The following is a 17,601-nucleotide window of genomic DNA, read 5'->3' as shown; positions in this document are numbered from 1 at the left end:
CACGGAGGTAGCGATGGGTACAGGGACGCATCTGTCACTGGTGCAGCATCCAGCCTTACCTTGTCACCAGGAGCACCAGCAGGGCCGGGGGGGCCGATGGGGCCGGTCAGACCTCGGAGACCATCCTTGCCAGGAGCGCCATCAGCACCTTTGGGACCAGGGTCGCCCTGGGAGAGGAGGAGGATGGCGGGTTACCTGGGGAGATTCCCTCCAGGAGACTCCTTCTCCTCTCCCTTTTGCACAGCAGCATGGAAGTATCTCTGGCTCTTCACCCTCACTGGGAAAGGCTGGGACCATCCTCCTCCTCCGGGGCTTCAGGGGAAGAGCTGGGCTTAGCTCCCAGCTGGTGTTGGGGGACGGTCCCCAAGGGCCACGCTCAGATGGGGACAGAGGTGGCGCCTGAGCATCCCCTCCCACCTGTCTGGCTCAGGAGAGCACATCCAGCCCTGAGGGAGTGGTGGAGCAGGACAGGGATGGCCAGGAGCAGAGAGCTGGAGGGGACATCAGGATTTGAGGGGACACATACTCTGTCACCCTTGGCGCCTGGCAGGCCGGCAGCACCACGTTCTCCGGGCATTCCTTGCAGACCGGGGGGCCCTTGGCCTCCGGGGGCACCAGGAGCACCAGCATCGCCCTGGGCAGGAGAGAAAGTGGGCGTTAGAGAGAACCCAACAGCTCCTCCACACGGCAAATCCCTCCCCAGCCCCAGCAAAAGGAGGTGAAGCAAAACCAGTCCTGATTGCATCTACACCCAAGAGCCACTGGCTGGGGACAGTCACCTGTCACCCAGACCGACCCAAGGCTGCAGGAACTGAGACCTTCACCCACCTTAGCACCATCGTTACCGGGAGCACCGTTAGCACCACGAGGACCTTGGGGACCGGGGGGACCTTGGACTCCACGTTCTCCAGGAAAGCCTCTCTCACCCTGGGGAGGGAAGGCAGGAGAGGGGCCAAGGCCGTCAGGGGGTGGTGGTCACCCAAGGGGTGCTGAAAGCCAGCTGGGAGCGAGTGGGGTTCTACTTACCCTGGCACCAGCAGGACCGGGGGCACCAGCATCTCCGGGGACACCCTGTGTGGGGGAAGAGGGGACAGAGTCAGTGCATGAGGGGGTGGCCTTGAGGACAGGCAGGGGAGTCCCTGGGTTCCCCCAGAGGTAGGCAGGGAGGGGGTCTTGCAGTCCTGGGTGGATGGAGCAGGGCTGGGGTCCCTGCTGTGCCCAGGGAGAGGCTGCTTGGAGCCCATCGCCTCGGAGTGCGCCAGGGGGACCCCGTCAGCAGCTCTCAGCCCCGGCTGGGAGAGGGGCGTTGTTGGGGGACAGAGATGGACCTTTGCCGCAGCTGCGCTCGTCCATACTCACCTGCTCACCGGGCTTGCCAGCCTCACCGGGGGGGCCAGCGGGGCCGGGCAGACCCTGGGGAGGGAGAAGAGGAGCGGTGAGAGACCACAGGGGCAACGTCAGCGCCAGCCTTGCTGGTCCGTCCCCTTGTGAGGGAAGGGGACATCCCTCACCTGGAAGCCAGGAGCACCAGCAGGACCTTGTTCACCTCTTTCTCCAGCGGGACCCTGAGGAAGAGGGGACAAGCATGAGGGCGGGCAGTCGGCTCCTGAGCCCCTTCTCCAGTGACCAAGTGTGGCTACCGGTGGCCAAGGGCTTGCTGATACTCACGGCAGGGCCAGGAGGACCTTGGGCACCAGCTTCGCCATCTTTGCCAGCAGGACCCTGTGGGAGAGGGAGAAGAGGGTGCTCAGAGCGTGGCTCCAACCTGCAGCCCAGCGGTGCCCCTGTGGAACTCTGAGCCCCCCTCAAATGGGATGCAGGGCTGGATGCAGCTGCAGCATCCCTCGAAGGACAGGAGGAGCTGCAGCGAGTTGCCTGCAGCCACATCACCTCCCCACTGTCCCTGCTCCAAAGCTGCTGGCAGCCACAGCACAGAAGTCCCAGCCACCTCATCCTGCTGCCATCCCCATCCTTGGAGCCTTCCCCAGCCCCATCACTGCCACCCCACACTGGTTGACGCTGGCCAGGCTCTGGCGAATACTCACAACAGCGCCAGGGGGACCAGGAGCGCCTCTCTCGCCAGGTTTGCCGGGCTCACCCTGAAAGAAAGAGAGCAGGATGAGACCCATGATGGGACCACAACACTGTGGGCTCGGGCAGGCAGAAGATGCAGCAGCACAGCCCTCCCTGGGAGGACGTGTGGCCCGAATCACGCCTCACTGGGTGCCTGCTCCACAGGTGCCCACCCACAGCCACTGTCCTGGGTGGTGGCAGTGGCCAGCAGGCCAGAATCCCTCGTGGACCAGGAGTCCTGTGTCTATCTGGCAGCAGCATCTCTGCCCCTCTGCTCCAGCAGCCCCCAGGGCTTACAGCTCCTGTTCAGACTCACCGCAGCACCTTTGGGACCAGGGAAACCCATCACACCGGCTTGACCTCTGGCTCCGGGGGGGCCGGGGGGGCCGGGGCGGCCGTCTTGACCAGCAGGACCCTATTGGGAGGGGGAGCGAGTGCCCCATTAGCAGAGCCCATGGGGAGCCGGGAGGGCAGCGGGGCAGTGGTGGATGCAACTTACAGGGGGGCCAGTCTTGCCATCGGGACCGGGGCTGCCAGGGCTTCCAGTCAGACCCTGCAAGGCAGCAGGAGGTGGGTTAGGAGGTCAGGGCTCCAGGAGATGCTCCAGTGAATGAGAGCATCTTGGAGAGCAGCTTCTTCACCGCCACAGAGAGCGCAGCAGCTGGTGTCGATTACTGCAGCAGGGCCACCAGCATGGTGGCCATGCTGACATAGTTTGTGTCTCCTTGCAGCCCCCCACTCTGCTGCGCTCACCTTGGCACCGGGGAGGCCAGGTTCACCAGGGCGTCCAGCTTCACCAGGAGATCCTTTGGGGCCAGCGGGGCCAGGGGCGCCACGCTCGCCTGGGGGACCCTGGGAAGAGGAGACAGAGGTCACCCCAGCTGCAGGACATCATGTGTGGATGGGGGCAAGAGCTGGGACACTGGAGGTAGTGGTGGCACAGAACCAGTTTTGCCACCGTATTGGAGCAGGTGACAAATGCACGGTGTCCCCATCACCCCGCTGAGGACACGGCTTTCTGGCCCAGACAGGCAGGAGGGACATGTGGCACCTACCTTGGGACCAGCGATGCCATCAGCACCAGGGAAGCCACGGCTGCCAGGAGCGCCCTGTAAGGGACAGGAGAGAGGTGGGTGTGGAGACACGGGGAGTTTGGGGTGCAGGGGATTGGGCCTGGCCACCAGTGGGAGCAGCCAGGGGTCCCTGCTCCGCTGGAGACCTCAGTGGGGCATTGCAAAGAGCTGGGGAGGCTGTCATGGTGGGTGCCTGCCCCGAGCGCCTGTGAGGCTCAGCCGCTGGATGTCAGGAGATGGCAAGAGGCTGGGGATGAAGACAGGGACTGATCCTACTCACACGTTCGCCAGCGGGGCCAGGAAGCCCAGCAGGGCCAGGCTCACCACGAGCTCCTCTCTTGCCTTCCTCACCAGCTGGGCCGGGGGGACCTTGGACACCAGCAGGACCCTGGGGAGGGAGGTGAAGGGATGAGCACCCATGGGGTGCATGGGAGCCAGGAGGGGCTGAGCCCCTGAGGAGAAGGATGGAGGTCACTTACGGGTTCGCCTTTGGCACCAGTGTCTCCCTTGTTGCCTGGAGCACCAGGTTCACCCTGGAAGTGGAAGGAGAGAAGAGGGAAAAGCCATTTAACACCAGACCAATGAGCAAAGGGAGCCCTGAGCTACATCCTGCCCAACCCCTCATCAGGAGAGGGGATGCTCAGCATCTGTCAGCCCATCCCACACCATCCTGCACTTGCAGGGCTGGAGACGACAGAGGATGCCAGAAGAGACACCTCCAGGTGGGACAGCATCTCGCTGGAGGAGAAGGGATCCCACCCCAGGAGGAGGCAGATGGAGGTGTCCCAGGATACTTACGCTGTTACCCTTGGGACCGGGGGCACCGCTGGGACCCTGGGGTCCGGAGGGGCCTCGGGCACCGGGGAAGCCGGGAGCGCCAGCAATGCCAGGAGCACCCTAGAGAGGCAGAAAAGGCAGTGAGGGAGCAGCACAGACCTCCATCAGAGCCAGACAGGGGCGAGGGACACTCACGGTTGCGCCCTTGGCTCCGGGTTGACCATCAGCACCGGGGTTTCCCTGCAGAAAGAAAGAGGAGGAGGAGGGTTACGCCAGGGCCGATGAGAAGGTGAGGCTGAAGGACAGGGAGCCATCAGATGCCACTTACAGCAGGACCAGCAGCGCCAGCAGGGCCGGGGGGACCGGGCTCACCACGGGCACCTTGGGGACCTTCGCTGCCACGAGCACCCTGGGGACCAGTTTCACCCTGGGGAGGAAGAGGTGGGAGGAAGAGCCGTGAGCACAAGTTCTGCCCTGAAACCCTGATGTTTCTGTTGCCCTCTGCCTGCAGCTTGTTCCCATGGAGGCAAAGCCAAGAGAGATGCCCATGGGACTGGGCTGGGGATGTCCCCTCCTGCCCCACTGTCCTGGGCAGCCCCGAGCCTGCAGTACTTTGGGTTTTCTCATTTCTGGGCCACATTTTGGAAGCCATTGGATACTCAGCCCTTCTCCCACCACCAGCTCCCAGTTTCCATCAGTTTATCCCAGCCTAGGAGATGCCACCTGGGAGGATATGGCCAGGCAGATCCTACCTTAGCTCCAGCAGCACCGGGGAAGCCAGGGGGACCAGCGGGGCCAGTTGGACCCTAGACGGGAGAGAAGGCACACGTCAGAGGAGCGATCCCACCTCGCACATCTGGCGCCGAGTTTTCCGGGCAGCAGAGCTCTGGCCCCTGGCCAGGATTTCCTGGTTGTAGTGGATCTAGGAGAAGCTCAGCCTCTGGAGGAGCCCGAGCTGGTGCCGGGCGCTGCCTGGGGGGTGGGTTTGGGGGTTACTTACGGGAGGACCGGCAGCACCAGGAGCACCGTCGTTACCACGAGCACCCTGTGGGAGAGGAGGCACCCGTTAGCGATGCCTGGTGACAGAAGAGGTGGCCCCAGCTCCCCCACATCCCAGGGCAGGGGATGCACAGCCCTGCCCACACCAGAGACTCACAGCGGGGCCAGATGGACCGGGACGGCCTCTCTCGCCAGGAAGACCACGAGGACCCTGGGGAAGGGAAAGGACATGTTTTGGTTACCAGGAGAGCCGTTTTGCCCATCTGCCCCCACCCCTCCTGCATCCCTGTGTCCCCCCACCCCCTCTGCTCCTGCCTGCAGCAACATTGCCAGGGGGTTGAACCCCCTCCTTGCCCCATTACCTGGGGAAGCATCCCTGAGGATTAGCTGTTCCCCATCACACTTTGTCCCCCCATCACCTGTTCCCTTTTCCTGGCCAAAGGCAGACCCCTGGTTCCCCGCCCTGCACTCACCATCTGCCCAGGAGCACCATTCTCGCCGGGGCTTCCGGGCTCACCCTAAGAGAGAGACAGTGTTGGGGACCTGCTTTGCGGGGAGCAGCAGTGACCTTACCTAGAGGACAGGGGTGACGTTGCCACCACTCCTCACCTTGGGGCCAGCAGGACCGGGCTCACCCTTGGCACCATCCAGACCACTGAAGCCCTGGGGAGCAGGAGAGAGAAGAGGGGTGTCAAGAGGGGACCTCACTGTGAGGTCGGGCTCCTCCATCCCCTAAATCTTGCAGGAACAGGACTGGGGACTCACTCTGTGACCCTTCATGCCTGGCAGACCAGCGGTTCCAGGGAGACCACGGGCACCCTAGAAGAAAAGGGAAGGCTGTGATAGAGATGCTGGAGTGGGCTGTCCTTGCAGCCCCCGTCCCCAAGGGGGACAGACAGCAGGTGTCATGTCCTTGCAGGCCACGGTGGGGGTGTTGCTTCTTGTGCCCCCAAGGAGGGAGTCCTGGCAGGGAGCATCTCACCTGGGGACCAGGGGGACCACGCTCTCCGGGACGGCCGGGCTTTCCAGCTTCACCCTAAGGAGAAGGACAGCAGGTTGGTGGCATATCCCCAAGCTAGGTGGCTGCTGCTCACCTGGGGGCCACCACACCCCAAATGTCTGGGGGAGACCCCATCCTGAGGCTACTTACATCATCTCCATTCTTGCCAGGGGGGCCAGCAGGACCACGGGGACCCATGGGACCCTAGGAGAGAGGCAGGGCAGGGATGAGGATGCTGTGGGTGATGGCTGTCCCGTGTCACCTGGGCTGGGCAGTGCCAGGCTCCAGCTGCCCCATTCCCACAGCTTCCAGCTGAGATGCCCGGAGCAGGGACAACACGACCAGGGCTGGGAACCCGCAGCCTTGTCCACATCCCCACAGGGTGTCAGGCTGGAGGAGGAGGTGGCAGGACTTACAGAAGCACCGGGCTCTCCAGGTTCACCAGGGGGACCTTGGAAACCTTGAGGACCCTGTGAATTGGTGGGGAAAAAAAGAAAAAAAAGGGAAAAGGCAAGTTAGAAAATGAGCAGATTGGGCCTGAAGCCCCTCTAGCAATGGCAGCTCCCCATGGCAGCATGAGGACGCGTGGCCCCACATGTTCCTGTTCTCATCAGGAAGAGTGGGAGGCCCCATCGTGCCCTCACCCCGTCCCTTCCCACCCAGCCTCTCACACACAAAGTTTGGGGGGCATACTTACAGGAGCGCCAGGAGGGCCGGGGAGACCACGGGGACCGGCTGGGCCCTGGGAAGGAGAACAGAAAGCAGGGATGAGTGGCTGCCATGTCATCCTGTCCCCATCGCTGTCCTCACCACCACTCCATTGCTTTACCCATTGACACCCCACCACAACCCCATTGCTGCCCCATCTGCTCCCTGCCCTTGTCCCCACCACCATTCATTCCTTGTGCCCATTGCCATGCCAGTCCCCATTGCGACCCCACCACCCCATCCTTGTCCTCACCACCACTCATTCCCTGTCCCCAATGCCATCCCATCCCTGTCCACACCATTGCCACCCTATCACCATCCCATCACCACCCATCCTTGTCCCCATCATCACCCATTCCCTGTCCACACTGCTACACCTTTGCCACCGCATCCCTGTCCCCATCACCCGCAGGACCACCCTCCCACCCCATCCCTCCTAGCACTCAGCAGCGTCCTCAGCATCACCAACCCTGGAACCGCTCTGGCTGTCTCGCCTGACTTCATACCTCCCCCTGTCCCCCTTGTGTCCCCCCTCGGGGACTCATGCCACCCTGATGCTCACCATGGGTCCGGGCACGGCCATGCCACCGGCTTTCTCATCGTAGCCATAAGACATTTGAGGAGCGAAGTTCTGCAGGCAGGAGGGAGAGCAGGGGGTGAGCGGGTCACAGGCACCCCCGTGGGTGTCTGCACCACCGGGACCCCCCCATACTCACTCCGCCAAGGCCTGGAGGACCCGGAGGGCCTGGGGGTCCAGGGAGGCCAGGCTGTCCAGGGATGCCATCTCTGCCAGGGGGGCCGGGGAGTCCCTGGAGGAGGAGGAGAAGAGGAGGGTGAGCCCCAGTAAGATGGGGAGCCCAGTGGAGCGGGGAGCTCTGTGGAGGCAATACCCACCCTGTCTCCTTTGGGGCCGGTGTCTCCCTTGGGACCCTGTGAGGGAAAGGTGGAATGGGTGATTAGAAAAGGGGTTCTCCAAAAATAGGTGGGGGATGTCGGGGGCTTGACGGGGCAAGAGTGCCCTTACCTCTACTCCAGCGTTGTCTGGGTAGACAGGGGAGGCTGCGGGAGAAAGGATGGGTGTTGAGAGGAGCTCAGCACCGCCCACCATCCCACCCAACCCCGCACCCATCCTGCAGCCCCGTGTCGAGGATCTGGCACCCTGACACCCAACGATGATGAGCCAGGGCAGGGTCCAACCCTGCTGCTCCCCAGGGACCCCCGGGCTGGGGATGAGGAGTCGAGATGGTACCGTCGGTGTCGGGGCAGATGGGGCAGCACTCTCCGAAGGGGATCTCGGCATTGGGGCAGTCAGAGGTGTCCTCGCAGATCACCTCATCGCAGAGGATGTTGCCGCTGTCGCAGACGCAGATCTGGCAGGGTTCGGGTTTCCACACATCCTTGTCATTATATGTTAGTCCATCCTGTATGCAGCTTCCAGTTTGGACTGGGAGAGAGGGGCAGGGTGGGGGAGGCGTGAGGGCGGGGGGCACATCGGCGGCCCCACACGCAGCGCTTCTCTTGCTCTTCCCCCTTTGCCCCCCCTTGCTCCTGCAGCCTCTCTCCCTTCATCTGTTTCTCATCAGCCCGTCGCAGTGACACAGGAAAAGCTCCACAATAAACTCTTCCCACATACACTGGAATTTAAACAAAACGCCCCAGCCAGGCGCTGTGTCCCATTGCGGACGGGGCCGAGGCAAAGCCCCTGCGGCGGGCGGGGGCCTGGCGGGGGGCTCAGTGGTGCCAGGGATGGGGCTGGCACTGGGGAATGGGCATGGGATAGACATACAGTTGGGATGAGATGGACATGAGATTGGGATAGGATGGGGATGGGTGGGATTGAGAGCAGCCGGTTGGGTTGGCCCCAATGTCGAGGTTGAAATTAGATCCAGGAGGCTGCGGGATGGGGCTGGATCAGGCCAGATGGGAAGGGGAGTAAGAGCTGGGAGATGGGAGGCAGGCAAGGGTGACGTGGAGAGGGCAGGGCAGGGTGCCAGGGGCTGGGGCTGCCTCGAGTGGGGAAGGGTCCCAGAGTGGGTGAGGGGCTGTCCCAGCCCTTGGAGCCCCCCTTTGTGAGGGTGGAAAAAGGCAAAAATGTGAATGGCAAAATGCAGAATTTAAAATGCTAAATGCAGAAGGCAAAAGGTCAAAAATGCAGAATGTACATTGTCAAATGCAAAACAAAAAGAAAAATGCAAAAAATCTATTGCCCCACAAATGACAAAACTGGGCAAAAACACGAAGGACGCCCCAGGGTCCCCCGTGTCCTCATGCCTGCAAGTGGCTGACACCGGCAGCCTATGGGGTGCAGGGGGGTGACCCCAGCTGAGTCCCCATCCCCTGCGCTCCCATGCCCGCAGCCCATGGGGAGGCCGTGGGGCGCATCCCCGTCCCGCAGTGGCCGAGCGGGGCCGTCTGGCATCCCCGGCTTTACAGGCTGCCGAAACATTTTCCTTATGAATCATCCGAGACTTTTCTAATTCTTTCCTGATGGCTTTTGCAGAGCCCAGAGCCGGGGCCCCCCCTCCCCTCCTCTCCCCCCTCACTGTGCTCTCCTGCGCTCTTTCCCCCATTTCCCTGCCTCCTCCTCCTCCCCTTCGTCACTCCCTCCTTCCCCGCCGGCTCCTCTCTTCCCTCCCCACTCTTGGCAGGGCGCCCCGACTCTCCGCACCAGCACAGACCTTCCAGAACCCCTTCACCCCCCACCCCAAATCCCCTCACACTTTTTCCTCCTCTTTTTTTTTCCCCCCCATAATTTCACCCAACTCTTTTTTTTCTTTATAGATGCCAAACACCCCTTCATCCTTGCCCAGCCCATGGCAGCAGGGCCAAGCGTCGAAGATGCCACCCGACCCATCCCCGCCCGCCACCCCCCATCCCACTGGCAGTGGGACCATCGCTGACGCCGAGCACTTACTGTCTTCTTCTCCTTGCCCACGGGTGAGTAGTACAGTCGCTGCTATCAACAGCAGTAACCGAGAATCCACAAAGCTGAACATGTCTAAATATTAGACATGTAGACTCTTTGGGGTCTCTTTTGTTCTTAGGTTGGGGTCATACGGGGCCGATCCGACTCTGGCGCTCCAAACCCAGACCCCAGCAGAAACTTCCTACTGCCCTTGCCCACTCCTTCGCCTCCCCTTATATACGATGCGACGGCGGCGAGAGGTGGGACCCATCGCAACCGGGGAATTTTGGACAGCCCCTCGGCCAATCAGCGGCACCCAGCGAGTCGGGGGGCACCCCTCGAACACCCCCCCCCGCCCACTTCAACCCTGCACACGCATACACAGTCGTGCACACGCGTGTCATCCTGCAGCGCGGCTGGGAGCGGTGGCCGGGGGGTGGTTGGGCAGGGGATGCTGGAGTGGGTGGGATGGGGGTTTGAGGGTGGGTAGGGGTTTTTGGGGAGGGGTGTTGCACATCCTGAGGTGTTTGGGGTCTGGATGTGGCCGGGCAGGGTGGTGACAGGGGATGTAGCACGTGGCACCTCGGGGACCCCAGTGCCACGCAGCGCCGGATGCTGCACCACGGGGTCAGGGTGCTGCGAGTGCCTGCTCCCACCTGCGACCCCCAACCCCACCACCCATCCCTGCACTCAGCGCCCACCTGGCTGCTCCACCAGGATCCTGGGGGCACCAAAGCCCCAGCACAGCGCAAAGGCCAAGGGTGTGAGCACCAGGCCCCCAGCGCATCCCCTGGGCCCAGATCCCCACGGGGGACCCGACCCACCGACACCCTCGAAACACCACGAACACCTGGCTTGCTTTTTTTTTTATCCCTTGCTTTCCATCTTTTTCCTTTCTTTCCCTCCATCCCGCTCACCATCCCGCTCCCCTCTCTCCTCCCCTGGCACGCCTCCACGGCCGTTTCCACATTTGAAGGAGCCACGTTGGTTGGAAAAAGCAAGAGCCCGTTGACAATGATCCACAACCCACCGTGCAATTTGGGGAGTGTGTAATTACATGCCAAAAAATATACACATGTCCCAGGGCTGAGCACGGGGCCGGAGGGGGAAGAAGCCCTGTGAGGGCGATGTGGCACCTGGGGGGGGTCACCCCCTCTCTGAAGGGGTGGCTTTTGGGGCTGGGAAATGGGGCTGGGGTCTTGCTGAGGGCAGGGGGCAAAGAGCTGGGTCCAGCCCTCGCGCTTCTGCTCGCCCCTCCACTGTGACAGGGTCTGGCAGGCTCATGGGAGCACTGGGAGCGCTGGGCTCATTGCAGAAGGAAATCTCGTCCGAGCAGGAGCTCCCCCCAGGTTACTTCTTTATTATTTCTACTTTTCCAGGAAAAAAAAAAAAAACCAAAAAAAAAACCCCAAAGAAATCAAAGCAATTTAACAATGAAATAACGGGGCTGGGGGTGGGGAAGAGACACGTCGAAAGAGCGAAAAAAAACCACCCATCCTCGCGTTGGTGACCTCTCCAGGTCTTTTTTTCCAGCCTGCAATTAAATGCAAAGAAAAAAACACCCCGGGAGGAGTTATCGGAGTGGCTGCACACGGGCGCGCACACACACACGCATGTACGGGGACACGCGTGCACGCAGGGAGCCGCTGGCCGGCGAACAAGCCCTGTATCCATGCATCCGAGACACGTTGCAGGCTAAGGCTCCTCCAATCCTGCCTCGGCGACTCGAAAACCCCTGGCCAGGCTCCAGCCTGAAGATGTGTCTTTAATTTTTGCAGCATGACAGAAAAGAAAAGAATGTCATTTTTTTTTTTTTTTTATATATGCATGGAGAAGGAGGGGAAAAAAAAAGGGGGGGAATGGGACGATGCCACCTCATCAGCCCCCGGCCGCCCGCCCCAGGAATGCAGGAGGGTTGGTGCAGGAGCTGGGGGCTGGGAGGGAAGGGAAGAAATCCCGCTCCTAGAAAAAATAATAATAATAATAAAAAAAAAAAAAAGTCTGGAAAAGCCATTAGGATCCTAGGAAGCGTAATGGGAGACGCCAAGAGCAGGCCTGGGCTGGCTCCTGCGGGTGTGGAGTGTGGGATGTGGACCCATCCTGGGATGCTGGGTCCCACCCGGGGCTGTGGGACCCTCCTGGGACCATCCTGGTCCTGGGGGACACGGGGAGCAGGGGTGTCACTCACAGTCACCTCCTGCCAGCCCCACCCTCTGGGGCTCCGAGACCTTTCCCTGCACAGCCTGGACTGGTTTCACTGGTGCCAATTGGAGGCTGGTGGCACCAGAACAGAGGTGGCCACCCCAAGAGCTCCATGGTCACCCCTAAAGGTTGGCAGATGCCTCTAAGAGTCATTGACCGCATACAGGGCCAGGATTGCCCCGTGGATGGGGGCTGAGGATGGGGAGGACAGCCGCCACCCCGACCCCTTTGGGTAGGACCTACAGAAAGCCGGGGCTGGGGGGCTGGGGAAGAGGGCGCGGGGTATGTTTGCCTGCGCCGAGAAGAGCTGGAGCAGACACCGGCATCTGGTGTGAGTTAACTCCCCTCGACAGCGCAGACACATGGATCGGATTAACTCCCTTTTTTCACCACCCCCCCCCTTCTTTCCCCTGTTCCCTGCTCAGCAGCCCCGGAGCCGGCCCCGCAATGCCCCCCCCTCACCCCACATCCAGCCCTGGTCCCACGGATCCCAGCCTGGTTCCCCCCGGCTTCGCTCAGGATGGGGGTCTGGGAGCAGCTGGTGTCCCCTGCGCTGGTGACACGCAGGTGTTTGACCCCACTGTGGGGTCTGACCCCACTGAGGTCACCACTGCAGACCCTTCCCCGCTCCTAAGCCACCCAGGTGTCCCCAGCATCCCTGAATCCAGCTGGGCCATCCTCCCCATGCCAAAAAGCCACTTTGGGGGGCATTTCCCCGTCACCCCACCCTGCTCGGCCCCAGAACCCCTTGTGCCCCCTTTCTCATCCGCCCGCGGGATGTCGCTGAGACTCGGTGCCTCAGTTTCCCCAGCCGCAGCCCGCAGCCCGGCACCGCCCCGGCTATTCTGGTGGCCGGCGGGGCCTCGGCACCCTCAATTGTGGCAGCCAGGGCAAAACCCCGTAATCACAGCCACGACTGCCCCGGCTATTTCCAGCAGGCAGGGCAAATTGCTTAATTGGCCTTTGGGCTGCCAACGCCACGCTGCGCCGCGACAGGGCACTGAAATAGGATGTGTGTGTCCCCACGGGGGTGGCATGGGGACCACCAGCTTGAGTGGGGGATGTGCAGGTGACAACCTCATCCTGCTCGGCAGCACAGTGGTCCCTGCACCTGGGGTGGGTTTAGAGGGTATTGGGACGCAGCGCTGGGTCTCTTCTAGGGACCTCAGTGCATCCCCACATCCCAGGGCTGCGTGCCTCCTGGGGGGCTCATCCTGATCCATCTGCACCCCAAAATCCCAGAGCTGAGTCTCTCTTGGGGGGTCTCATCTCACCCCATCTGTACCCCAAAATCCCAAACCTGAGTCTCTCTTGGGGGGTCTCATCCCACCTCATCTGCACCCCAAAATCCCATAGATGAGTCTCTCTTGAGGGTCTCATCCCATCCCATCTGCACCCCCACATCCCAAGGCTGGTTCCCTCCTGGAGGGCTCATCCTGACCCATTTGTACCCCCAAATCCTGGGGCTGAGGTCCGGAGCAGAGCTGGGGATGGAGGGGGGACAACTGCCAAGGGTCGAGGGCTTTTGTGGGCAGGGGATCTTGGGGGGGCTTTTCCCAAGCAGGGAGTAGCAGCCCAGCCGGGGCCCCCGCCGACTGTGCTTGCAGAGCCAGGATGGAAACTCTGAGGGCCGAGATCCACGCCGAACATTTTCCGTTCCCAGTTCGTTCCCCTGCTTGCTCCTTTTCTCTTTTCACCCCTTTTTTTCCCTTTCACTGTCACTAAGGAATTCGCTGCCCCCCAATGCCCCCCCACCCCACCCAGGGCCGCCAGGATGAGGCGATGCTCCCCAGCTTCATCCCAGCCGGACCACGGGACCATGAGGGATGCATGTGGACACCAGCACCCCCTGCCTCCCCACGGCCCCCCAGACCCTTTGGGGGGAGTGCTCACGCCCCCCCAGTGCTGCAACCCCCGGTGTCGGATCCATGTCCCCAGGGACGGAGACAGGGATGGGGATAGGATGGAGCCAGGGCTGGGGACTGAGGGGTCTGGAGCCTGGCTGGGAGCTCTGGCTTCTCCCAGTGACCTCATCCATCGCTGGGCAGGCGCCCAGGCTGGCGGCGACCGTGGCTGTGGTGCCACGTGGCTGGGGCGTGGGGCGCCCGCCTCGCACCCCGCGGCACCCTGGCTAACAGCACCTGGGGCTGATGGACCCCAGACTCCTGGAATGGGGGGAACAAAACCCCAAGAGCCCCCTGGGATGGGGCAGCCCCAGCACTCATAGGGCTGGAGGCTCAATGGCTTTTGTGGGGGCTGTAGGGTCTCTCCTGTCAGGAAGGGGGTGGCCAGGCTCTGCTCCCAAAGGACAGAGCGCACGGCTGGCACCAAGCCCCCCAACACCAGTTTCTGGGGGGTCTCAATCCCAGCCAGGAGTCGGGCGTTGGTGGGTTGGGTTTGGTGGGTTGAAGTTGTTGGCTTTAGGCACTTGGGTTGTTGGGGTTCCTGGATTGGTAGTTGGGGTATTTGGGTTGGTGGTTGGGATGGTCACGTTGGGGTTGTTGGACTGGAGTGGTTGGGTTTGGGTTGTTGGCCTGAGGCTGTTGGATTGGAGTTGTTGGGTTGGTCATTGGGGTTATTGGGTTGGGGTACTCAGGCTGTGGTTGTTGGGTTGGAGTTGTTGGTTGGGGTATTTGGGTTGGTGGTTGGGGTTGTTGGGTTGGAGGTGCCATTGCTGGCTGGTGGGGGTGTGGGATGTTGGGGTTTGGTTTGGTGGCTCTTGTTAGGAGGGATTCAGCATAGATTTGGGGCCAGGGTCCTCCAGCCGCACAGGCGGGAGGTGGATGGAAAGAGGGATGGCTGGTGCCCCCAGCCCGGTCCCCCCAGCCTGGCCCCTCCAGCTCCACCGCCCCCGACCAGGGGTCCCTCCAGCTGGAGCTCAGCCCAAGCAGCAGCGAGGATCCAGCCCAGCTCTTCCTCCTCCTCCTTCTCGGCCACTTCCCAGCCCCACGTCAGCACCTTCTTCCCAGCCTCCCTTCCTGCTCCCCCCAGTTCATCCCAGTTCCCTGCCCGAGGGACCAGCACGGACAAGGGGGGGTTAACTCTTCCCTAGCGGACGGCTGCTCCCCATGACGCCCCCCACCCCTTCTCCTCATCCCTATTGCGTCTTCCACCCCCACAGTGTGTCCCCCCAGCCCAAATGTCTCCCAGCCCGACAGTGACCCCCCTCATCCCCACGGTGACCCCCATTCCGACCGTACCCCCTGCGTCCTCGATTCCCATGAGCCCTCCCCACCTCCATCCCCACGACCCCCTCATCCCCACGGTGTCCCCCACATCCCCGGTGTCCCCCATTCCCACGGGCCCCCCCCTCCCCACACCCGTCTCCCCGCCACGTCCCAGCCCCCCCCCCTCCGCTCTGGCCGCGACCGCGGCCGTCGTGGAAATCCGGGAGGGGGGCGGGGGGGGCGCCGGGGGGCGGGGCGGGGGCGGGGCCAGCGGCAGGAGGATTTCAAAGCGGTGGAACTGGGGCAAAGCCAAAAACAGTAAAAAAAAGTCCTTTCCCCGGCGAAGCTTCGCCTCCCGTCCTGCGCCGGCAGCCCCGCCCGCACGCCCGGGAAACTGAGGCACGGAGGGGCCGCGACGGAGCCCCCGGGCTGCGTCCAGCGCTGGGACACCCCCTTGGAGCCACGCAGACCCCAGGAGAGGCAGCGGTGGGGTGCTGGGGTCCTCCCGCTCCAGCCCGACCAGTTTGGCCCAGTCAGCCATACTGGGCTGGGATACGGGTGGGGATGGAGAGGGGGTGCAGGGGGGCATTCAGGGGAGATACAGGATGGAATGGACGGGGGGATGCAGGGGGAATGCAGGATGGGGTGCAGAGGAGATGTGGAGGGTGGCAGGGGGGATGCGAGGGGGCCAGGCTGCAGGAAGAAGAGCCAGGGCAGGGATGGTGGGATGAGCCCCCCTGCCCCTCTCCCAGCTCCCCCCAGGCGGACATCAGGAGCGCCCCGTCCCTGGGACCCTGTTGACTCCCGTCAGCGTGGGACCCCCGTCCCTGAGGAGCCCATATGGGGACGGGACATCCTCGAGCGGCCCCGGTGCCTCCCCCCCCGTTCCCCCACCCGGGCACGCGATGCCCTTGGCTCCTGCCCCACCGCTGACACGTCCCCCGCGCAGCCTCCACGTCGGCGGCTGGGGGGGGCCGGGGGCTGGGGGGCACCTCCCGACCCACTCCTCACCCCCCTCTGCCCTGCGGGGGCTGCAGACCAGGGACCATCTGCGCGGGCATCGCCCCGAGGGGCCTGCAGGGAGCCTTGGGGGGGCTGGAATGAGCCCTATGGAGCCACGGGCAAGGCTGCGATGAGCCCCATGGAGCCTTGGCAGCTCTGGGATGAGACCCACAGAGCCCTGGCAGGGCTGGGATGAGCCCCATGGAGCCACGGGCAGGACCCTGCCACAAGAACACCCTGGGTGCCATCTCCAAGAGCTGGTGGGATGTCACCACCACCTGCGGCACCTGTGGGCGCACCTGTGAGGTGGGAGGAGTTGGTGCTGCCCTGCAGAAGGGGGGGGTGTGGGGCCAGCGAGGGAATAAAAGGGATTGTGGGGAAATCAATTGACTTCCAGCTTTTAGGGTCTGACAATGCCACACCATTAAATGCCTCATTTGACCATGACAGAGCCATCCCTCCTCACTCCAGCTTCCCATCTATCCTCCACCATCTGTTCCTTCGTGTATCCATCCCTCTCCCTCCATCTATCTGTCAATCCATGCATCCATCTCTCCATCCCTGCCTCCATCCACCCATCTGTCCCTCCTTCCATCTCTCCATCCATCTTCCCACCCTTCCATCATGCTACACATACCCATTCCTATTTTTATTCCTCCCTCTCTGTGCCCGTACACTCCTCCCTCCCTCTCTCTGCTCCATCCGTCCTCTCTCCTCCATCAGTGCCTCCACCACCGTCTCCGTCCATCCCATTCCCTCACCACCGCTGCCTTTCCACCCTCACACTCCCTGTCCCCCACCACGACAGCCACAGACTATGCCAGACTGGGACACGCAGTGTCTCTGTTCCTAAGCACTTCCCAGCTGGAGCCTGTGGGCAGCTGGAGCCTCTCCATGGCCAGGACCTCCCTGGGGACCACGGTGGTCACAGCACGTGGTGGGACATCTCTGCTGGCACTGGCTGCTGGACCCTGGCAGAGGTGCTGGTCCCTGGGCCCACGCCACGCTGTCCCCTCCCTGCTCTGGGGCCGCGGTTGGATCAGCTCAGCTGAGAACAGCATCTTCCAAAGCCCTGAGGGCTCCTGGGGGTCCCTGGGCTGGGGAGGGGGGGACACATGGGTCACAGCACGGGCCCCAGTCCCTCAGTGCCCTCCCTGGTGACACAGATATCCCAAAGGGACATATCTGGGAGCTGGGGGCCAAGTCTGCGACCCTCAGCCAAGTAGGACATTGTGCTCCCAGACACCCCAGGAGCTGGAGGAAGCGGGCGGAGAGAGGCTGGGGGGGGGCGGTGCAAGCCCTGCACATCAGACTTGGGTGTGCAACTCCTGCAGCTCTAACCCCTGCGTGCGCAACTCCTGCGCGCGCAACTCCTGTGTGTGCGCAAGTCCTGAGGGTGCAACCCTTATGTGCATAACCCTGTGTGTGTGCAACCCCTGTGTCTGCAACCTTGTGTGCAACCCCTATTCTTGCAAGTCCTGTGTGTGTGCAACCTTTGCTCATGCACACGTGCGTGTCTGGCAGCCCCAGGCGGATTCACGTACCTGTGTCACTCATGTGCACACTCAAGGCTGCACACAAGGCAAGCCCCACATGGGCCACCACTCGCCACCTCCCTCTGATGTCCCCATCACCATGGAGGGACCCGTTCTCAGGAGGGCGGTGGAGGTCCCCACAACCGCTATGGGGCAGGCG

General features: G+C 62.7%; 1 protein-coding gene across 2 annotated transcripts in view; it reads right to left on the bottom strand.

The window, feature by feature from the left end:
- The window catches only part of COL1A1 (collagen type I alpha 1 chain), a 136,083-nt gene extending 126,304 nt beyond the window's left edge, over positions 1–9,779 (bottom strand). For both annotated transcript variants that reach the window (XM_054088381.1, XM_054088380.1), the window contains exons 1-33: positions 9,545–9,779; positions 7,880–8,074; positions 7,655–7,689; positions 7,525–7,560; positions 7,347–7,439; positions 7,193–7,261; positions 6,620–6,664; positions 6,339–6,392; positions 6,073–6,126; positions 5,905–5,958; positions 5,688–5,741; positions 5,532–5,585; positions 5,396–5,440; positions 5,080–5,133; positions 4,924–4,968; positions 4,676–4,729; positions 4,252–4,350; positions 4,119–4,163; positions 3,945–4,043; positions 3,626–3,679; positions 3,427–3,534; positions 3,129–3,182; positions 2,827–2,925; positions 2,573–2,626; positions 2,390–2,488; positions 2,046–2,099; positions 1,669–1,722; positions 1,512–1,565; positions 1,360–1,413; positions 1,027–1,071; positions 829–927; positions 527–634; positions 60–167 (exon numbers count right to left, since the gene is read on the bottom strand). In XM_054088381.1, coding sequence (XP_053944356.1) covers positions 60–167; positions 527–634; positions 829–927; positions 1,027–1,071; positions 1,360–1,413; positions 1,512–1,565; positions 1,669–1,722; positions 2,046–2,099; positions 2,390–2,488; positions 2,573–2,626; positions 2,827–2,925; positions 3,129–3,182; positions 3,427–3,534; positions 3,626–3,679; positions 3,945–4,043; positions 4,119–4,163; positions 4,252–4,350; positions 4,676–4,729; positions 4,924–4,968; positions 5,080–5,133; positions 5,396–5,440; positions 5,532–5,585; positions 5,688–5,741; positions 5,905–5,958; positions 6,073–6,126; positions 6,339–6,392; positions 6,620–6,664; positions 7,193–7,261; positions 7,347–7,439; positions 7,525–7,560; positions 7,655–7,689; positions 7,880–8,074; positions 9,545–9,626 — 2,310 coding nt within the window. In that variant the 5' untranslated portion in view covers positions 9,627–9,779. The remainder of the gene's footprint in view (positions 1–59; positions 168–526; positions 635–828; positions 928–1,026; positions 1,072–1,359; positions 1,414–1,511; positions 1,566–1,668; positions 1,723–2,045; positions 2,100–2,389; positions 2,489–2,572; positions 2,627–2,826; positions 2,926–3,128; positions 3,183–3,426; positions 3,535–3,625; positions 3,680–3,944; positions 4,044–4,118; positions 4,164–4,251; positions 4,351–4,675; positions 4,730–4,923; positions 4,969–5,079; positions 5,134–5,395; positions 5,441–5,531; positions 5,586–5,687; positions 5,742–5,904; positions 5,959–6,072; positions 6,127–6,338; positions 6,393–6,619; positions 6,665–7,192; positions 7,262–7,346; positions 7,440–7,524; positions 7,561–7,654; positions 7,690–7,879; positions 8,075–9,544) is intronic.
- Between the last annotated feature and the right edge of the window lie 7,822 nt (positions 9,780–17,601).

The sequence above is a fragment of the Cuculus canorus genome, chromosome 25 (genome assembly GCF_017976375.1).
Source record: "Cuculus canorus isolate bCucCan1 chromosome 25, bCucCan1.pri, whole genome shotgun sequence".
NCBI classification, from domain to species: Eukaryota; Metazoa; Chordata; class Aves; order Cuculiformes; family Cuculidae; genus Cuculus; species Cuculus canorus.
The sequence above is the reverse complement of the archived record's forward strand: the minus strand, read 5'-3'. Positions and strand labels throughout refer to the sequence as shown.